Genomic DNA, 21,188 nt, shown 5'->3' with positions numbered 1-21,188 from the left:
TCTTTGTTTTTTTATCGAGCAATAGAATGGGAATAAGGAGTTTGTATCATTCCGTTTGAAGACATTTCTGTGAAGATCCCTGATTCCAGTCCAGTGGACTTGTGCGGCTTTGGCCAATTAAAAAGACGTTTACAACATCAGCGTCTGCGTATCTTCGCTGGTCGCTTGAAAGTTTGCAGGGAGAATTGGAACCGAATTCCCGTGCCCGTGCTTCACCGGTAGTTGTGTCAGTGGAAATTTCGATGTCGGGCTATAGTCCACAATGCTGTGAGTCTTAATAAAACACCGGTATCAACAGAATTTTTCGTAAGATGAGTAGCCTTCAAAATCAGTCCAATATAAGTCGAATAACCTTCTGTATTTGTGAGGAAAAATATATTTCGTGTTACGATGATTTCTTATTTTTCTTTATTTCATCAATTCGTAGGTATCCTTCAGAAACCATGCAGCTAGTTGCCCATCTGTCTAAGGGCATAGTGGAAGAGTACCGAGAGAGGAAGAAAACAAAGCTGCAGCGGACATTTGTGCAAGGGTCAGACGCTGCCAGTGCCAAGATTAAAGGTAGAATTCATTGTGAGTCTTGTATTTTTTTTTCATTCTTTTTATTGTAGTCTGTTTTAACACTAGAACGACGAAGGTAGAGATTTTGGTACTTCCATAGCTTAGTCTACGGATCTCAGTATTTTATATTCTCTCCCTTTTCATTCTTAGTTTCCCAAAAAGCTCAGCTGGAGAAATTCAATAAACTTCCAAACCCTCAGATTTCTTATATTCATAACGATGGCCATAATTGAAGATATTTTAATTACTCTATCATTAATCAAGGAATTACATTTTCTCCGTTGTTCAGTGTTTAGAAAAGAAGTGAAAATAATTTTGCTCTATGAAGCGGGTTTTCGTTAGAACTGTTACAAAATTATATTTCAGATGTTTGAAAAACGCACAAAAGAAAGTCAGATCTAGAGATGCAAAAAAGGCGGCTTTTTTGAATCGATGGTTTTTTGCACATAAAAAAGCCGGCTTTTTGAAGAAAAAAAAACGAGAATTTTCGAAAATTTGGCTTTTTTCATTTTCATGATTTTTCTATTTGAATAGCTTTCTTATAGTATACTCTAAAGCTAAAGAAGATTTCATGACTAAATACCATATTTCGCTCTGGAATTCACCATCATGATGGATGGAGCATATGTTTTATGAATTAAAGTAAACATACAGTACGTAGTATTTGAGGGCAATTGAAAAAATATTTAACTTTATTTTAACTTCTGAGTTTTCGACATTTTTTTCTTCTTTACGTCATTTCTTTTAGTCATTCCTGTTTCATTTCTTAGAGATTACTAGGCCTACTCTAGCTTCTAGCACATAAGTTAAACTTACGTTTTTCAATATATCTGTCAGAGCGTACGTTTGTCAGTATATCTATCAGAGCGTACTTCCACATTTTTGTTATACTGTAGCTGTGCAATGATTTAGCAATAATCTTCCGGATACAACCTTGAATACAGTTTTATTGAAATAACTTTGTAACTTTGGGGAGCATTCAGATATGTGTTTGGTTCTAGACACGGGTCTAGGAAGGCATGTATGAGGATTTTAAGACAAATTGAATTCAAATTATGCCAAATATTGTATATTCATAAAAATACATATAACAGTATACATATAGTCAATATGAAGGCAGGTCCTACTGTTACAGAATTAACTATGTATAACGTTAAAAGAAGTACACTAAAGAATATTATGTTATAGTAAGAATGGGAGCCCGGGCCCACCTGGCCCCCCAGGATCGGTGCCCTTGCATTCTTCTGTGCATATACTGGCATAGTACGTAGTGATAGTTTGCTCAGTTTTAGTTCGAAGGGTTGTTAGTTCGATCCTTGACCAAGTGAGTTTGTGGAAAACACTGACGTCGTATTCATTGGACTTTCTCGGAATTGTTCAGTTTCTTTCCGCTTTCTCATTCCACTAATCCTTTCATAATAATTCCCGTGAATTAATCATCAATGTTGTAGCATTCAGAGCATAATTATGGGACGTAAAATTAAAGTGTTAGTTTGTTTAGTGTTTCATTGTTCATTTTATTTGGCATTCTGAAACAACAAACAGAGACAGTTTCTCAAAGTATATTCTATTTGTACCTATTTTCTAGTTTCATCTATGTTGCCAGTTATATTTCAGTAAGATTATATTCTGACATTTTTGTTGTTAGAAACCACAAGCTCCACTTTCACCACATGCATACTTTGCACATACTCGGCGACTTGAAAGCTGCAGCCGAAAGGTTAATAAACATTAGAAGGTTCAACAAGTTCTCTGTGCTCCAATTATATTAGAGTTGTTACATGCTCTTTTGTCATAGCGTGGTCTTGATGTATCTCAGTTGTAAACATCTCGCATACGATTAGTACTTTTAGAAAAAAAAAAGTATATCGTGTTTATTGTATTTTTTGCTGTGTACACAAGTACTTCATTTCGGGAAGTATAAATAAAAAAATCAGTAAAATGACACTAAATAAAAACAAAATTACTGATTCTCTTCTAACTGGTGTTTGAGATTTCAATAATTTTTGCGTCTGCACTTGAGATTTCATTAATTTTTGCGTCTGCACTGGCTACATTTTCAAGTCAAGAGTTGTGTTGTTTAGACAAACATGAAATAAAAACATTAGTGTACACTCATGTCCAAAATTATTGTCCCATGTCTATAAATATGTTGATGTAGGAATATAATTTGATAACGAATTCGCCCGATATTTCTTATAACGTTAGTATGTGTATAATCGGCAAAGACGTGTATGTGGCAAATTTCATGTCAAAAGAGCATTAAATAAGAACAGTAAAAGGAAAATAAAACTTTCTTGTCCATTTAGCAACATTTTGTTTTACTCACTCTAATTTTCGTATTTATAATTCTTTTCCTATGAAATTTACCACAAATATACATTTCCCGATTATACACATAGTATCAGTATTAAAAGTACGCTGCAAAATCATTACCAAATTATATTCTTACAAGAAGACAGTTATAGATATGCGACAATCATTTTGGACACGAGTGTACATAATGGTTTCTCGTAACGGCACCTTAAAGCGTTGTGTTTCTTCTTTTATTATGAGTAACGACTGTGAATGTATCAATTGATATTCTGGCAACTTCTTAGTACCCCATGTTAGAATTTACTTTGAATTCCTTTGTTCGAATGAAAAGTTCTGTATGCTTGTCTTTCAATGTGATTTTTGTTTGTTTGTTGAGTAGTGTTTATCTTGTAGATGTTCAGAGAGCTAATGTTGGAACATTGCTGTTGTCAGAGTCTTCTCTGTAAACACGTCAGGTCGCTTCTAACACGAAACCTAAATAAGGTACAGAACATCGAGATTTATTATACATTGAAAGATGGACATATGAAGCTTTTTCTCATACGAACAAAGAAATCCAAATAAAACTCTGATTTAAATACTATGGCATAGCATTATTGACGTCTTCACCGAAAGAAGGGGTAGGACAACTAAGGAAATTTATATTGTGGATGCTGTTATAGGAAACTATCAACCATTGGTCTTCATATTTTATATTTATTCAGACAATTTTCATTTATTTTATCAACACCATTATCTTCTGGCTTGGAAGTGTTGCCAGTATAGCAGCGATAATTCCTCAGTTAATGAAGGATTGGATTCAAAACCATTAGCTGTAGGAGCAAAGTTAGTTTATTACTATTATTATTATTTATTTACAACATAGCTTATCATAGGTAGTACATGGGCATAAAATAGTGTTAATTTTTACTTGTATGTACTTCATTCGGTCGAAAAAATGTAAAACGCTTTTTCAGGCCAGCCACTCTAAATGAGGTTTTCCTGAGTTTTCCTCATTCACACCAGGCAAATGATGGGGTGGTACCTAACTTTACAGATTGCAGGTCGCTTCCTTCATCCCCTTTCCCCGGATAGTGTGCTCGCCAAGGGACATCATCCCTCAAACGTGACGTGCTAAATGGCCTTAGATGCCAAAAACCCAGAAATCTAAATCCTTTACTTGTATGTACTTGTAAACTTAAGTTCTGTTTATTTGTAAGTAGACACTTTTTTTGGTGTATGTAGTTTTAACCTCCTCAGTTCATAGGTACACATATGTGTACCTCTGATTTTTATTCTTTTGCTTCTATTCTGAGGCTTGCATCGTGCTTAGTGCCACGCTAGTAAAAAAAAATAAATAAAAAAAAAAAAAAAAAAAAAAAAAAACACGCTTAGTGCCAGGACTTTAGAGGTTAATAATACTAGTAGCATAACTATTGTCAAGAAAAAAAATGAAACTATGTTCATGCTTTAATTATTTGCATTGAGACAAGATTACTAAAGGACAGTCGATCATATTAGTAATAAAAAGTGCTCACGCTTCGATAAATTTCTAATTGTGAGATACTACTAATTTGAGGACACTGAATCCAAAGAAAATAGGGCCCGCGGTGGCTCAGTGGTAGAGTATTCTCCTCTGGTGCATGGGTTTTCTTGGTGTTTCTTCCCACTATTCATTTCTCATCATTAGCATCTCTTTTAGCTTAGCTGGCATAACCGTGGGACGTAAAACTGAAAGATTTCATTTTATTTCTTTCCAAAGAAACTAAATTTAAACTTATCCATCCATGGTGTCACGCGGAAAAAGACTCCAGTCTTTCCTTTGTTGATCATAAAGAAGAAATTCATTGAATATATTGTACAACAAATCATATACATGTCGTGTAATTACTTAATCATATTCAGTAACTTTTTGTTAATAAAATGTCCTAAAAAAAATACAAAAATGCAGTTAGAAGTGTACCCAAGCATGGGCACTTTTACTATTGCCATAAACATTCCTTCAAAGATAGAGCACTTTTCTCTGGTGGATGGGGTCTCTGGTTCGATTTCTGGTCGAGTAAGCTTGTGGTAGACAACATGGGGACAGGATGGGACCCGCCCCCCCCCCCCCCCTGGCTTACGAAAACAACTTAAATTTCTTAGATTTTCTGAATACAATTAAAAAATACCAAACGTAATATAGCAACTAGGGAGATGGGCTCCCCCTAGAAAATTTTCTTCAGACGTCCATGGTGGACAACATTTTGTCTGTGCGCTTTCTCGGGATACTCCTGTTTCCTCCTATATTCTCATTCCACCCATTCTTTTGATCATTATTCACTTGCTTTGATCATCGTCTCCCTTAGCCTAACGGGCGTAATTGTGAAACGTTGAACTTAAAAAAAAAATCGTTTCATTACTTCAGAGATTCCAATTTCGAGATCATTTTTCTCTTGATCCTATGGACGGACAAGTTTAAAAATAGTTTCTTTGTATTCAACACCCTCAAATTAGTTTAAAAAGTGCAATTAGAAATGTATGCTAGCATGGGCATTTTTACCATTGACGTAAGCGGTACTTCAAAGATCCCAATTATGAGATTATCTTTCTCGTGACGCCATGGACGGATAAGTTTAAAACTAGTTTCGTTATGTTCAGCATCCTCAAGTTAGTATGAAAAACGCAATTAGGAATTTATCCAAGCGTGAGCACTTTACTAGTGGCATGATGGGCTGTCCTTTGATAATCTTTTCTCGAATACAAATAATTGAAATATAAACATCGCTACTCGGGCTTTAATCCGATTCATTGTACTTCCCAGTAGTATTGAGCTTCCGAACACTCGCGCCGAAAGCGATCACTTTAGCGATGAGAAAAATTCAATCCTCTTCAAGAGGCAGAATTTTCCATTTCTAGCGTGTAATTGAAACCCCGACACATAGCTTCGATTCCCGGAGCTCATGTGGTTCGGATTCCATGTTAATCAGTAGGTCCCGTCTCATATAGTCACACTGCTGAGAGGGGCGTTAAACTCAAAAACAACTCAACTCGACACAGCCTGCAACTTTACGAGTTTCTTGGAATATTATTACCTAAAATTTTCACTTCCAGACTAAAAACTATATAGAAGAATGGTTTTTAACAGATAGAATCTGGTACATTTTTGTTAAGACTAACAAACACAAACTTTTTTTATGCGCCGTTGGATTCCTATTCTGATTATTATTTACCTGGTCAGTCTTATTTCATCAACCATTTTTTTTTTTACCATCACCTACTAAACATGAATTGACGAACATTGGGTTATAAAGATTTTCATGTATTTTTCGCTTAGTCTTTTTCAAGACACATCAGAGTGCTGTTTTAAATATTGGTCACCACCTACACACACACACTAGCTCAAAACACTTGAAGATGACAGTTAAACATAAATTTGTAAAGTAGTCGTCCTGACTGACTGACCGATTGATCAACAGCCAGGCCAAACCGCTTAATCTAGAAAGCTGAAATTTGGATAGGGCATAGGATTTGTGACGTAAGGTCTCACTGAGGAAGGATTTTTGGAATTTTGACGAGGAAAGAGAAGGTGAGAGGGGGCTGGCAATTATTATCGTACACTGGCCATATCTCGGAATCTGAAGGTTAGAGAAATAAAATTTGGTACATGGGCTTCTCATTCAAAATAATTAGACACGTGTTTCATCGTGTTTTGATATTTGTCTAGAAGGGAAGGAAAAAGATGAGGATTAAAGAAGGGTGGTTTTAATAAGTTTTCTCGGGCTATCAGCCAGATGCAGGTATTGACATCCGACGTTTCGAATGCAGACATCGGATTAGAAACGTCGGATGTGAATAACTTCACTTGGCTGATGGCCCGAGAAGACATATTAAAAACACTTCGCGTGGAAAACTTCAATTCTTTCTTTTAATAAATAAAAGTTGGTTTACAGTTGTTGTAATTGGATCCCCATATCTCGAAATTCATTAAGATTAGAGACATGAAATTTGATATTTGGATTTTAAATTTAAAATAATTTGAAACTTTGTTTCAGCGGTTTGTGATATTTCCTCTACAAGAGAAGAAAAAACTGGGGAGGAAAAATAATCGGGGTTGCAATTGTTAAAATAACATGACCATAATTTAAAATTCTTTGTTAGAGGCATGAAAGTTGGTATTGAGGCTTTTAATTTAAAATAATTAAAGACTTGTTTTAGCGTATATATATATATATATATATATATATATATATATATATATACAGGGTGCGGAAAAAGTCCCGAAACAGTCCAATATCTCGCAAACTATAAAGAACAGCAAAACAAAAGGTGCGTTAAATAGTTTAAAAAAAGCTATCCAATGATACCAAATGCAACACCTTATCCCCACCCCCTTTGTGGGTACGGGGAGTAACTTTGAAATTTTAAATAGGAACCCCTATTTCTTATTGCACATTTAGATTCTCCAGAGTACACATGATTTGACCCAAAATTGAAAACAGTGTCTTCGCAGATGGCGCTTGAATCGACGCACAAAAAAAGGCGGTGCAGCAAAACGTTAAGAAAATGCTAGTTGTCAGTCCCGTCCTCTGTGGCCGTACGGTTAGCGTATTGGATTACATAGTCAGAGGTTCTGAGTTCGATTCCCGTTCAAGGCGGATTTTTTTCGTTTATTTCCCCAAATAAATTCCATACATTTTAACTTCAAATACTACTTTATTGAACTTACATAGAATACAAATTTCGATAATTATTTTGTCAACTAGCTTTATGAAGTAGTTCTTAGTAATATGGTTATTAGGGTTAGAGTTCGTAGGGTTATTTACAACAGAAATAAACCGTTTTTGTCGCCATTTGTATTTTCTTGTAAATTAATAAATATGGACAAATTACATTATTTTTTTCTAAGTTAAAATGTATGAATTCATTATTTCGGTATAAAAATTCACATAAAAGACGTTATTCTGCGCAGGAATCGAACACACGACCTGTGATTCCGCAGTCCAGTACGCTAACTGTATGGCCACAGAGTACGATACTGAGAGACCACATTTCCATAACGTTGTGCGGCCGCCTTTTTTTGTGTGTCGATTCAAGTGCCTTCCGTGAAGGCACTATTTTCAATTTTGGGTCAGATCACTGTCACTTTTTCTGGAGAATCCAAATGTGCAATAAAAAATTGGGGTTTTACTTTTAAAATTACCTCCCGTACCCCCGAAGAGGGTGGGAATAGTGGGTTGCGTTTGGCATCATTGGATAGTTTTTTCAAAACTATTTAATACGTGTTATTTTTGTTTTGCTGATCTGTATATTTCGCGAGATATTGAACCGTTTGGGGACTTTTCCGCACCCTGTATATAATTCCCTTAGAAGGGAAGTAAAAAAAAAAAAAAAAAAAAAAAAAAAGAAAGGAAACAAGGTAGGGATTGTAATTCTTATAATAAGATAGTCATATCTCGAAGTCCCTTAAGAGTAGAGACATGCTAAGTAAAGACATGTTTCAGTTTTTTTATATATTTCCGTTAGAAGGGAATTTAAAAAAAAATGAGGGTTGCAATTGTTATAAGAAGTGTGAGGTACGGGGTCTGGAAGCGAAATCTCCAGCTAGCCGAAGACTAGTAAAACAGTATAAGACGCAGCTATTTACACAGTACTTGCAATTTAAAATACAACGGTTATTAAGTCTCATTATAGTTGGTTGAAGTACATATGAAGGGTACAAGGGAAAAACACGCTAAATCCAAATTACATGATTTTGAGAGATTTGTCCCTTCAGACAGCTAAAGGCGGCATCTTACCAATAGTATAACAACGCTGCGAAAGTAACAGCTTGATCCCATTTTCTAAACGGTTAAAGACATTCCGTATAAGAAAGAAGTCGCTTTGTCCATGCTTTAAAACCGCTCTCCTGAAAAATTTACGAAATGTGACTTACCGTGTTTTCCCCCTGGACCCTTCATATGAATCAGTTGTTCTCTCTCACATGCTGTCTGTAAGAACAATCTTGGCTAAAGAAAGCAGTTAAATACACATTAAACTAATACGTGTGATTGTATTTTTAGGACTAAAAAGACCACAAGAACAAGCATCATCATCATCAACAACAACACCACCAGCGAAATCTTCCAAATTATCGACAGAATCCGCAACTGGAACTGGTAAACTTGACAGAAGTGAAGAGGCGCAGTCTGATGATGAAGTTGTAATCGTTTCAGAAGTGCCCACTAAAACTTCCAAACCCTCCAATTCCACATCCACTTCTCGCAAAACAGACACAACGACATCAAAGAAGCAATTCCAGGAATCAACCTCATCAAAGGAATCGGCAGCTCAACAGAGCACTAAAAGCTCCCGTTCCTCACAAGATACTTACAACCAGTTGTCTACGCCAGTGTCAAGTGTACAAAAGTGTCCAGAAACAGTGAATCAAAACTCTTCTGAATCCTCCTCTTCGTCGAACTCCACAGAACAGTGCTCTGCTATCTCCAGAGGCATTAACAAATCGCGTTATGGTGGCGTAAAGACCTACAACATTAGCCCACCGTCAAATCGAAATGTTCGTGGTAGTGGATATTCGTCAGGGATTGTAAGTGACGCTCAGAACGCTGAGGTGCGATTATTTTTCACGCCTCCCAAAACAGGCCCTTTATCCGATCTTGTGTTGATTGAAAGTGCAAATGTCGAGCCCAACGCAATACAAATCCTCGGGCGTTCATCCTCTGCGTGTCACAAGAAAATACAGTACGAATTCGTGAGCGATGAAACAAATACTACGTAAGTGAATCCTGGAGGTGGTAATTTTCTCTTTTTTCTTGCTGATTTTTCCCTTTTAAGTTTTCAATAATCTTCTAACATGTGTGTCTGGAATGTGCAATGAAGGAAGTAATCAGTTCATTAGAGTTAGTGCAAATTTCTTGATACTTTTAAACACTAATATAATTTTAAGTTGATATATGTACACACATTCACTTGGTCTGCATGTATCTATAAACTTTATTGTAATTGACATTAAGTTATATTTACCCTTTTTGTCATTCATTGTTATCGCAAAGTCTTTTTAATAAATACAATAATATTATAGGAAGAAACATATACGAAATGTTAGTAATGCTTAACTAAACAGAATCGCACGCGCATCTGGGAACATCTATAGTGCAAGTGCGTCCAGAGGAAAGCATTTGAAATGGAAAATAAACCGATTGTATGCAAACGACATTTACCGAGTTACCATACTGTACGTAGCTTGAATACTATTCACGTCGTAAGAATACGGTTATACCCAAGTTTTCCTGATTTCCCTATCTCGAATCATACTTCATCCTTCATAGAATAGCATGCTTGTGCCAAGTTTAGCGATACATTTTCCTTACTCAGAGAAATCAGAGTTGGCAGAAAAAACGTTCAAAGATTTCTCAGCGGTTCTGAACCAACAGTATATTTGCTGTAAAAAGAACATCTGCAATCGTGTTTTAAATGTCACTGAGCAAGCAGAACTCTTGTATATATGTGTCTGAGTAGCCAGTCAGTTCGCTGACTACTTGATCATCCATTGTAAAGAAAGAAAAAAAAAAGTAAAAAAGAAAAGATATAAAGCTTGATTCAGGATGCGGTATCACGAGGTTCCATTTAAAGCAGTGTGTTCTTTTTGCTTCTTTCCTACCCGTTGAAGGAGGGAAAAGGAAGGATAAAATAAGAAAACTTCGTTATAACCGTACCCTAAGAAAATAAGGAAGACATTTTAAAAAATTAAAAGAAAGAAAAACAATATGGAAAATTTACTGAAATTGAAATAATCAAAATCTGTATTTGTATAAGGCGTATTGCATTGTTGGCGTTATTCTCAAAGGAAAGAGTGTGCATATTATACGGTAGTTTTAGAAAAGTAAATTGCGAAATGGTGTGACCACCGATGTTATTCAACACCACTCACGACTGGAGAGAAAATTACAATAGAGCCTGATGAAAATTACGACCTTCTGATATGAGTTGGATAAAGAAAGTTATTGCATAATTCTGTTTTGCTAATTAGCAGTCAGGAAAGAAAAAAAAAAACACTGAAAAGCGTGATTTCGGTGTTGCAACATGATACATTACATGTGAAACGGAGTTTCACTTTTTGGATCAAAAGATCCTATATATTTCAATGAAAAATTTTGTACGCCTTATATCTGGAGAACTACATATAGTGTAGCCAAACCCAAACTATCACTTAACTCAGTATGATGTGCTTATTCCGTAGAAGATACGAAGACTAGATTTAGGGGCCGTTCAAAAATTTTGTGGCTCCTTATCCAAAAACTAACAATATATTTCCATCAAAAATTTTCTTGTACGCGTTATATCTGTAGTAGTACATCAGGGTTTCTACTGATCTGGAGAAATCTATTTCCCTGACTTCTCCCTGACCTTTGGCAGGAAATTCCCTGACTTTTATGACAGGTGTCGGATGACGTTGACATATAAATAGGAATAAATAACGGTGAATATTTATATATAAGAACATTTATTCGATAGAGATAAATAATAATCAATTGCAGGGCTACCCTGGTTTAAACCAGCCGTTTTTTTCAAATAAACCAACTGGTTTAAACCAAACAAAAAAGAACGAAAAATCCTTTAAGTCATGTGAACTTCATGGTGACGTCTCCGCATATGAAACCATCTGCATTACGTTTATGTACTTTTCACCTTTTAATCAAGGGTCCCGTGTTCAATTCTCGGTCGAACCACAACCCATCTTTCAAGTGATACGTAAACCAAGTAGCGATTTGAGGTGTCCCTTTATATAAGCGAAAGTTTTCCGTGATAACCTTGGTACTTCATAAGGATGTTAAGCCTAAACATACGAAACGAAACCAAATTGTATATTTCTACTTCCCTGAATGCCTAAGCCAAGGTTGCTTAAATATATTTATAGCAATTGGCAAAATTTATCAACTGCCTACACAACTTCCAACATCAGCTTGAATTTGACTTTGTTTTAATTTTATTGAATGATATCTACATACCAAATTTGTAAATTAACATCTCAGTTTTATCGTAGTGATTATGATACGTTGACCTTAAAATTTTATATACAAATACATTTAAAGTAATAACAGGATTTTCCGATTGGCTAAGGCGGGAGTTTCCCGATTTATATATAATTCTGTATAATGTTTTTACTTGTGTAACTGTTTATCTTTTTGTCCTTCTGAAATGACTCTTGACAATTATATTAACAAGTAGGCCTATATAAAAATCAGTATAACGTATTTTTATCAGGAGTCCTTCGTGAGTGAGTCGGCAATCACATTTGTGATCAATTAGTCCCGGTTTCGTGTCCAAATGGACAATTTCTCTTGGATGAAGCCGAGAAGCGGTTTGGATTCCGCTTTAAGCTTATGTCACCCCTTCTAGCATAACCTTGTTGTTACATAATAACACCAAGGCGAAACAAACTAATTTGTCTCCATATCTAATATAAATACATAGAATAAATTATTTAAACCAAAAATACCTGGTTTAAACCAAAAAAACCTGGTTTTTTGTTTTTTTTTTCAATAAAAACCATGGTTTTTGCCAGCCCTGATCAATTGCTCATACGTACGTTCCACTTACCACCCATAAAAATCTGAGCAACATTCCATACTGTGTTCATTAATAGCTGGCCAAGCTGAAATTGGTGTACAATTAATGTTAGAAAAAATATATTTTATAAAATTTCCCTGACTTTCTCTGACTTCTAGTCTTTTTCCCTGAGTTTCCCTGACCTGCATGTTCCCTGAGTTTTCCTAGACCAGTAAGAACCCTGCAGTATAGGTAAATTCAAACTATCACTGAACTGAGCATGATGTGTTTATTCCGTAGAAAATACGAAAACTCGATTTAGAGCCCGTTGAAACATTTTGTGGCCCCTGATCCAAAAAACTAGTTATTGACCAAGATCGCAATCTTTTTATTCACTTTTGTGGATCATTTCTAAAATTCTTGTTTGAATGAGTCCTTGCAAGAAGGAAAATTGACTTACAATGATTGAAGAAGACGCAATATTGGGCACAACATTCCGAAACAATTTTGGGACACTCGGTCGAAAAAAAGTGTAACGGCTTTTTCAGGCCAGCCATCTTAAGTGAGGTTTTTTCTGGGTTTCCCTCATTTTCACCAGGCAAATGCCGGGATGGTACTTTGCATAATGGTCCCATCCGCTTCCTTCCCTTTCATCGGATAGTGTGCTTGCCAAGGGACGTTATCCCTCATATACATGACGCGCTAAATGGCGATAGATGCTGACAGCACAGAAATCTAACTCCTAATTCCTGAAATAATTTCCAATATTTCGTATACTTCAGCGAGTATCTCTTTCCAAGGACCACAGAGACTTAAACCATATTATGCAGTAAGATTTTTACATGCTTTACCTTGAATATGTCAGTTTTTTTTTTTTTTTTTTTTTTTTTTTTTTGTAAATTTGTATACTGTTAGCACTGAATATTGCTTAGTAAATATGAGTCTTCTTTCAGCTTAAGTTAATATTAATTACTTTTAAAACTTCTTATACATAATTTATTACATAAAATAATAATAATGCAATAATCTCTGAAGTCATTTGAGAATGATTGTATTGTCAACTTGTCAGAAACACGGATTTGAGAGTTCCTTACTTACAGCTCTTTCTAGATCAGAAGCGACATGAGCAGTAACCAATGGTACGTGTTATTTAGGTCACCGTTGTCGTATTGCGGACTTTCTTTTCCCTTTTTGCTGTTTCTACATCGAGCGTTACTGCAAGTGAAGTGACAGCATTATTCATGAAGTTAAAAATCACACTCCATTAAAATTTAAACTATTCATTGTGTATGCTGGAAAAATAAATACTAAATAAATTAATTACCGAATAATTTATTCCACTAGAAGTGCCAGAAACCTGTCGTCTGTTTCATCCTACTATGAGCATCGTCTAGTTAGTATTTTGTCGCTGTCTGAGCCTCAGTTTTAAATTATGACATGTTCCAAATTTTGTTACTCACTTTCTTGATATCCTTGTCGTATAAGTTTTCTACATGCTACACAAAGGATCATCCACAGTATTCCTATTACGTAATTAACTTCTCGGGATTTAGAGAGGCCTTTCTCCCAGAGAACATTCTTGTTTCAGCGCAGATGCATGACATAAATAAATTCTGAAGCCTCTGATAATTATTTTTAAACACATTCTCTACAGCTTACGAACACACACAGTGTGAACTTTATTCACTAAAAAAAGAACTCGAATTGAACGGGTATAGTTAAGAGGTCATGTTCCTCTCCGATTATATCGGCTCTCCATGTCTCCTACGTGTCTCGAATTGCTATATCCTTTGAGTTTGATTTGAGTGCTATATCCTTTGGATGCCTACACATTTGTTCAGGACGAGCTACTTCGTGGCTAAGTGGTTAGTGTACGCGCCTTCGGTGTGGGAGACCCGGGTTCGATTCCCGGCGGGAGCTCGTGGTTCGAATTCTACGTTAATCAGTAGGTCCACGTCTCACAGAGCCTCGCTGCTGAAAGGGACGTTAAACTCAAAATTAACTCAACTCAACGTTTATTCAGGAATCTTGAGTCTATATGTTGAATAGATGGGAAGAGAAAAATGGGTATACTAAAACGTAAACACCCAGTTAAAAAACGGAGAAAGAAGTGTTTGCTTTCAAAATTCTTCCGAAACAAATATGATGCTTATTTCTATCTTTAAACTACTCGTATTATGGAAATATTTGAGTAAAAAGAAATAAAGCAATGTCATCTGGATCTAGCAGCAAAACGAACCCAAACTTTCTTTACTAGTGTCCCGTTACTCTTTATAGTGACTTGAAAAACACTAAAGGCAACAAAGAAAATGTAAATAAATAGTTGCCCAATAAATTCGGAATGTTGTTTCCACTACCAGCTCTGAAAAGTCGGAAACATGGAATATTAAATCGTTCAATTTTTACAAATAAATACATAGATCTTTGACTTCTATGCAGCTCTAAAGTAGTTGTTAAATTAATTAGAAATGGAATAAACAAATTGCATTTTTATGAAGAAAAAAAGTGCAGCAGAATTTAAGATGGTAAAATATATGGTCTGTAGTAATATTAAAGTTCATTGAGTAAAGTTTATATATATTCTGCTGCACTTTTATAAACTGCATATATATATAAGTTTATATATTTTACCATCTTAAATTCTGCTGCACTTTTTTTAAAATATTGTGAAAAGCTAACATATATATATATATATATATATATATATATATATATATATATATATATATATATATATATATATCATATGTTAGCTTTTCACAATATTTTAATGTATTGCTGTAAGTCCATGAGCTGTCGTTGTTAATCGAAGTTGCTTCGTTAAAATCTTACACACACTTCTTCGATAAACTCGGTGTGTTTGTGGTTTCGTTTAAAGGCGGTTTAACAAAGTCCACCCCTTTTTCTACTTTTCCTTATAGAAGACAATAAATTTGGGACATTAGGGAACACCCACAATCACGTTGTCATAACGTAAATTGAAAGTTTTAAAAGATACAGGATATAAACCTCCAAGGTTGATTACCTTAAGCATTACCCTTAATTGACTTTACTGCAGATGATATTATCTAACGTAAACTTACTAATTCAGCTGATTAAAGTAGAAAAAACAAATTTTGGTATTAAAATATTTTTTATGTATGCGGACGTAAACTATATTACTTTGCAGAAGGCATTACCTGGCATGTTAGTCAATATCAAAATATTGACTCAACAAAATATAGCTGACCATATAACCAAATGTGTATTGTGTAAAAGTAGCAAGGAAGGGGGAAACAGTAAGGATTAGAAATATGAAGTAGACATGTGTAGGGCAAAAAACTTTTCGCCATTGCACCAGGTTTAATTATCCAAACAGGTTTATACAAGATGCTTTCAAGAAACTTGAGACTACATAAATTCATTAAAAAAAAAAAAAAAAAAAAAAAAAAAAAAAAAAAGAAAAGCTTTTAGAGAAAGAAAAAAATAAAAAAATAAATTTTGTAAATGTCAACTAAAATCTAACGACAGACTTCCTAAACCACATCTCTCAACATGCAACACTACCTTCTGATAGGTTGAGAGCTCAATTTCCTATAAGGGGCTGCGGTGGCTCAGTTGTAGAATGTTCACCTCTGGTGCTTGGGGTTCCGGGTTCGATCCCAGCCCCCGCCAAGTGAACTTTGAGGTGGACAAACACCGTGTGCGTGGGTTTTCTCGGAGTTCTCCCACCATTTCATTCATTACTCATCATCACCGTCTCCTTTAGCCTAACCGGCATAACCGTGGGACGTAAAACTCAAAGATTTCATTTTCATTTTCGATTTCCTGTAAGTACAAAATATTAGAATTGTTTTATATGGGACAATTTAAGAGGCTGTATCATAACAACCAGTTGGCATAGAAACATGCGGTTTGTCTTGTTTGTATTCGTAATTCATTTTTCTACTACTTACTAAAGAGAGTAATTTATATAGTAATATTATTTGTATCTTGTTCATTATAGCTTTAGAAATATTCACACTATTAATAAAATAAAATAGATCAAAGCACCCAATATATATTAATAATACTTATGAAACAATTTCGGCAACGTAACATCACCTTCATCAGACACGTTATAAAAGATCAATCCAAGAATAAATTAAAAATTAAGTTGTTGCACTGCATTTTTGCGGTTGTACTGTATTTTCGACGAACTTGGTTACTAAATTCTCTGTCTGCGTCTCAGGCCCGCAACTAGCCACAGAAGTTTGGGGGGGGGGGGGCATGACTATGTTAAGGGGGAGCCAAGTCATTAAACATTCTCTTACCAATAGCTAAATTGTGTTGTTTTTGTATTAATAATAGTATTTTGTGTCAAGGTTTGGAGGGGCCACGAAAAGTTTAGGAGGGGGGCACCCCCCTTTGGTTGCGAGCCTGCTGTGCATCTATCTGTTGTTTGCGATTTTTTTTTTTTAATTTGAGCCCTCCTTTGCATAGAGCATCAAAAACTATCTGAAAGAAATGATGGAATTTTTCGCGTCACTCTTACCGTTCCCGAGATATTGCCCAAAATAGTTCCGATTTCGGGAGATTTAAGAGGCCATAGTTTGGGAACCGGAAGTCATAGAGAGACAATGTTGGAGTTGTTCAATACCAATACCAATTATTGATTGAATAATTATTGCGCCCTTAGTTATTGACTAAGTAAAATTTCATATAAATTTCGAAAAAGATTAATTCTTTTCAAGTTCGTCGTGGCAATGCTCTTCGAGCATTCTCAACTAATTTTAAGTTATTCTTGGATTAATCTTTCATAACGTGTGTGATAAAGGCGATGTTACGTTGCCAAAACTGTTTGGTGTTTTGATCAGTTGTATTTTATTAATACAGGATATTCTAGATATTAACGAAATTTGTAGTAGTGCGGAAAGTCAATATACACTGTCGATTCTGCTAATTGACAATACTGGTCAACTAAAACTCGAGAAAGCGGAAACTCCACTCAGTGTTATGTAACTTGCCATTTGAAAAGCACTCGTAAGTGCATTTTCAAATTTCAAATTGAAATTTGTAACTACATGGATTTTATTGCATTTATTTAGCGTAGTTAACAGTCCGCATTGATTTAGTGTTAAGTTTGTATTTGATTGATGGCCAAACGTCTGTTTTCGTTATCTGCAAATGCGGATAGAGATCTTGCGAGGTGGCATTCCGCATCTGAAGTGCTGCGGTTGAATTGTAGATGTAGAAGCAGTATCTTATGTGCGCGCAGAGCTCTAGCTTAAATCACCCAACAATATAGCTTCGAAATCATTCGACAGTAAAAGAGCATTTATATAAAATAGGCTAAAAGAGCATATACGATACGTATATAAAATAAGCGTGAATTTAATAATACAGTGTGTTTCAAACTGAATATCGATGTTTTAAGCCATTGTAGTTATTACAATTAACTTACAATTATAAATAATGCATGAAATGAAAGAGCAACTCAAATTGTTTTGTACGCACCCATGCACTGTTTCTTCTGTCTGCCGGTAGAAAGCGCTAGTAACGAAGATGATGACTAGTGAGCAGAAAGCTTTTTGTGTGTTACATTTTGCAAAGACTGAACCTGTAGTTACATTGCAACTGTGTGTGTGGAGAATTTTAAGAAGACGCTTAGAACAACGTCCTTATCATTTGCAGTTGCTAGAAACTTCAAAGCGTACAGACTACGGTTTACGTGCCAACTTTGCAAATGAAATGTTGCTGCATGACGAAGATGATTTTCTGGATCGTGTCATCTTCAGTGATGAATCGACATTTCACTTAAGTGACGATGTGAATACTCATAATGTTCGCATCTATTAAATCTCCACGAGATGGTACAGTTCCAACGAGATTCCTCTAAGTTGAATGTATTTTGTGCCACATCCTGGCAGTTTACGGGCTTTTCTCGCCTATCGACTTGATGTGTGCCTAGTGACGAATGGTCATATTGAACACTTGTAGCAAAAGCTGTTTGAGTTGCTCTTTCATTTGATATATTATTTATAATTGTACATTAAATGTAATAAATACTACAAAGCCTTAAAACCCCGATATTTATTTTGAAACATCCCGTACAATTAGAAATTTAGTTCTTTTTTCCATAAATAAAACGTAAATGAAGAGATCACTGCTAAAGAAGAGCAGCTGTTTCAATTTCATTCTCCTGCTTCGAAAATTTTATAAGAATTGTTTGTACAAACTTCATATTCTATTATATGGCGGCATTCTTCAGCTCTCTCTTCAATTGTCAAACTCAGAAATACGTTGTTTTCCTAATTCAGTTTTTGTTTAGCTTGTAGCAATTCCCAAACTAGAAAGAAATTGTAGTGATTTTTTTTTTTAAATAATCTCCAGGTGCAAGTTCTTCATAGAAGACTACTTACTGTGTTCAGCTTCAGACGTAACGAAGAAAGGAGCTAAAAATTCAGTGGCGGAGAAAGCTCTCAAACTTATGAGAGAACAGTGCCCTACACTAATTGTAAGTATCAAGATATTTCTTTAAATATAGATAGGAGGTGAGAGTATGACTATATTATGTTGTATGAGAAATTGAGAATATGGAAGGATTAGGTAGTAGCTTGATCTACACATTGTAAAGAAAATACTTAATATAAAAGTCGGCCAAAATAATAAAAGTAGTTAGCATAAAAAAGTTAAATTAATGGTAAGTTTAAAACTCTTGAACTTGGCCGGGTTCTATTTCGTTTCCTTCTCCTGCGTAAGCGTAATTTACTGGCGTAATATTTTGTAGAGAAATAACTTTAACAACGAAAGACTAATAAGACAATAAAAGAAACGTTACGCGGTTGGTTTAATAAATTAATGAAAGTACTTACGAGCCTGACATACTAAAAATAATACAAAATTTACTATTTTTCTTTTCCTTGTTTTTCGTAAGTGAAACGAGATAATGAAATGCAACTTACCACTCATAGATAATGTTATTCTACAACAGAAAATATGAACATGAAGAATTTTCAGTTTTGTTGTCCATAAAAATTACAGTGTTGCCAGAATAACATTTCCCCCAAAATCTAAGTTAAGGCAGCGCTTTAGGAACGAAGTCAACTGCATTTGATTACGTATCATGTTATTTTGGAATCCTGTGAATTACTTTTTAAATAACATTATTATTTAATTTTAATAACTATATGTTAAAATTATTTTGTTTGTTACAAACTAAATACAACTATTATTTAAAAAAGTAGTAGTTAAAAACAAGCAAAAGAAAAACGGTAAATTTTGTATTATTTTTGGTATGTCAAGCTCTTAATGTTCAAGTGGGAGAAAAAGAGGAAGTAGCTATAAGATCCATAACACTCAGGAGCTTGCATTGTAATATGTGCACAATGGTATACATATCATTTTTGCTTTGATCTACGTAGTTTTCATTATAGCTATTTTCAAAAGAGGAGGGGAAGAACTCCATCGATCATACCAATAGACTTTTTATTCTCAACATTAATGAAATACATTCTGTTTCAGATGAAGCATAAGTTTCTGGGAGACGGAACAATAGACAGAACAACTGCTGGTGCTGATGGGAATGGTAATTCCAGCTCTGAGGGAAACCAAGGTGACTCGGTCGGTGGTGACACTCCGTTAGGCGCTGATAATATTGGGAATAAACTTCTACGCTTGATGGGCTGGACAGGAGGAGGACTAGGGAAGGAAGAGCAAGGCATCGAACAACCGGTCACGTAAGTATATTTTTCCTGTTATCATTGTGTTGTTCTACGTCGTCCTATTATCGTATGGTACCCTACTAGTGTCAATTAGCCGCTTCATTGGGTTAATTTTTTTAAAAAAAGGTTATTTTCGATCATTTTAATATATCTTTCCCTTCCATCATTTATATATATATATATATATATATATATATATATATATATATATATATATATATATATATATATGCAGGGGTAGACAAAACAATCTAAAAACACTTCATACAGGACACGTAAGTTTGGCCCCCCTCCACTGTACAACACGTGTTGCGGTTGCCGATCGTTTTTTGTTTTCAATGTGTCATGTGGACCTTGCTCTTCCGTCAGAAGTAACCAGTTCACCTGTGAGTGTCGTGGTGTAAAAGTGGTGCGGTAAAATGAGCGACCTGACAGACTTCCAAAGAGGCATGATCGTTGGCACCCGTCTGGTTGGAGCTTCAGTGAAAACAGTGGCGAACATTGTGGGAGTATCGAAAGGATGTGACATTGGCCCTCTTTGTGGGTGTAGTTGATTCAATTTGTGTGTAAGAGTCATGTTCACGTATCTCACCAGACATGGGTCGACCCCGATTACTTTTCACCCGGTAGTGGCATTCTGCATCAACTTACAATCCCCATAGCAAAACATGCCGCGATCTGCGATGTGATCGCAGAAAATTTGCCAGAGGAAAAAGAAAATAGCCAACAGAAAAGTATAAAAACATGCCTGCTATGTGTAGATGTCTTAAATGCACGGACGACTGTTTTTTATGTCGCGTAAAGCGTATTTTAACAATCAGAAGTGTTTTTTTTCTGCAGAAAAGTTTTGACTTACAAAAGCTCATCGCAGAAAGACAAAGTTCTGCCATCGGGCTTACAATGATACAGGTTGCAACAAAACATAATTTTGTAACATTTATGCATTGGTTGTGTTTTACTTATTAAAGTTAGTTAACCAAACCTTCACCACTATACTTCTTTTATTTATTTATTTATTTATTTATTTTTATTCTAGCCCCGATTCATGTTTCGCATGACCTCTTCCCATTTAAAATTTTCAAGTTGAATTGAAAATGACAGCTGATTTCCCCAACGACATAA

General features: G+C 35.2%; 1 protein-coding gene across 1 annotated transcript in view; it reads left to right on the top strand.

Moving 5' to 3' along the window:
- LOC145685015 (uncharacterized) overlaps nucleotides 1-21,188 on the top strand; it is a 64,819-nt gene that overhangs the window by 13,938 nt on the left and 29,693 nt on the right. The window contains exons 5-8 of the mRNA XM_081757356.1: nucleotides 299-561; nucleotides 8,898-9,609; nucleotides 18,736-18,859; nucleotides 19,867-20,081. Of these exons, the coding sequence (XP_081613482.1) occupies nucleotides 299-561; nucleotides 8,898-9,609; nucleotides 18,736-18,859; nucleotides 19,867-20,081 (1,314 nt within the window). The remainder of the gene's footprint in view (nucleotides 1-298; nucleotides 562-8,897; nucleotides 9,610-18,735; nucleotides 18,860-19,866; nucleotides 20,082-21,188) is intronic.

The sequence above is a fragment of the Thermobia domestica genome, chromosome 5 (assembly GCF_964235325.1).
Source record: "Thermobia domestica chromosome 5, izTheDome1.hap1.1, whole genome shotgun sequence".
In the NCBI taxonomy this organism is placed as follows: Eukaryota; Metazoa; Arthropoda; class Insecta; order Zygentoma; family Lepismatidae; genus Thermobia; species Thermobia domestica.
Note: the sequence above shows the minus strand (reverse complement) of the source record. Positions and strands in the feature narration are given on the sequence as shown.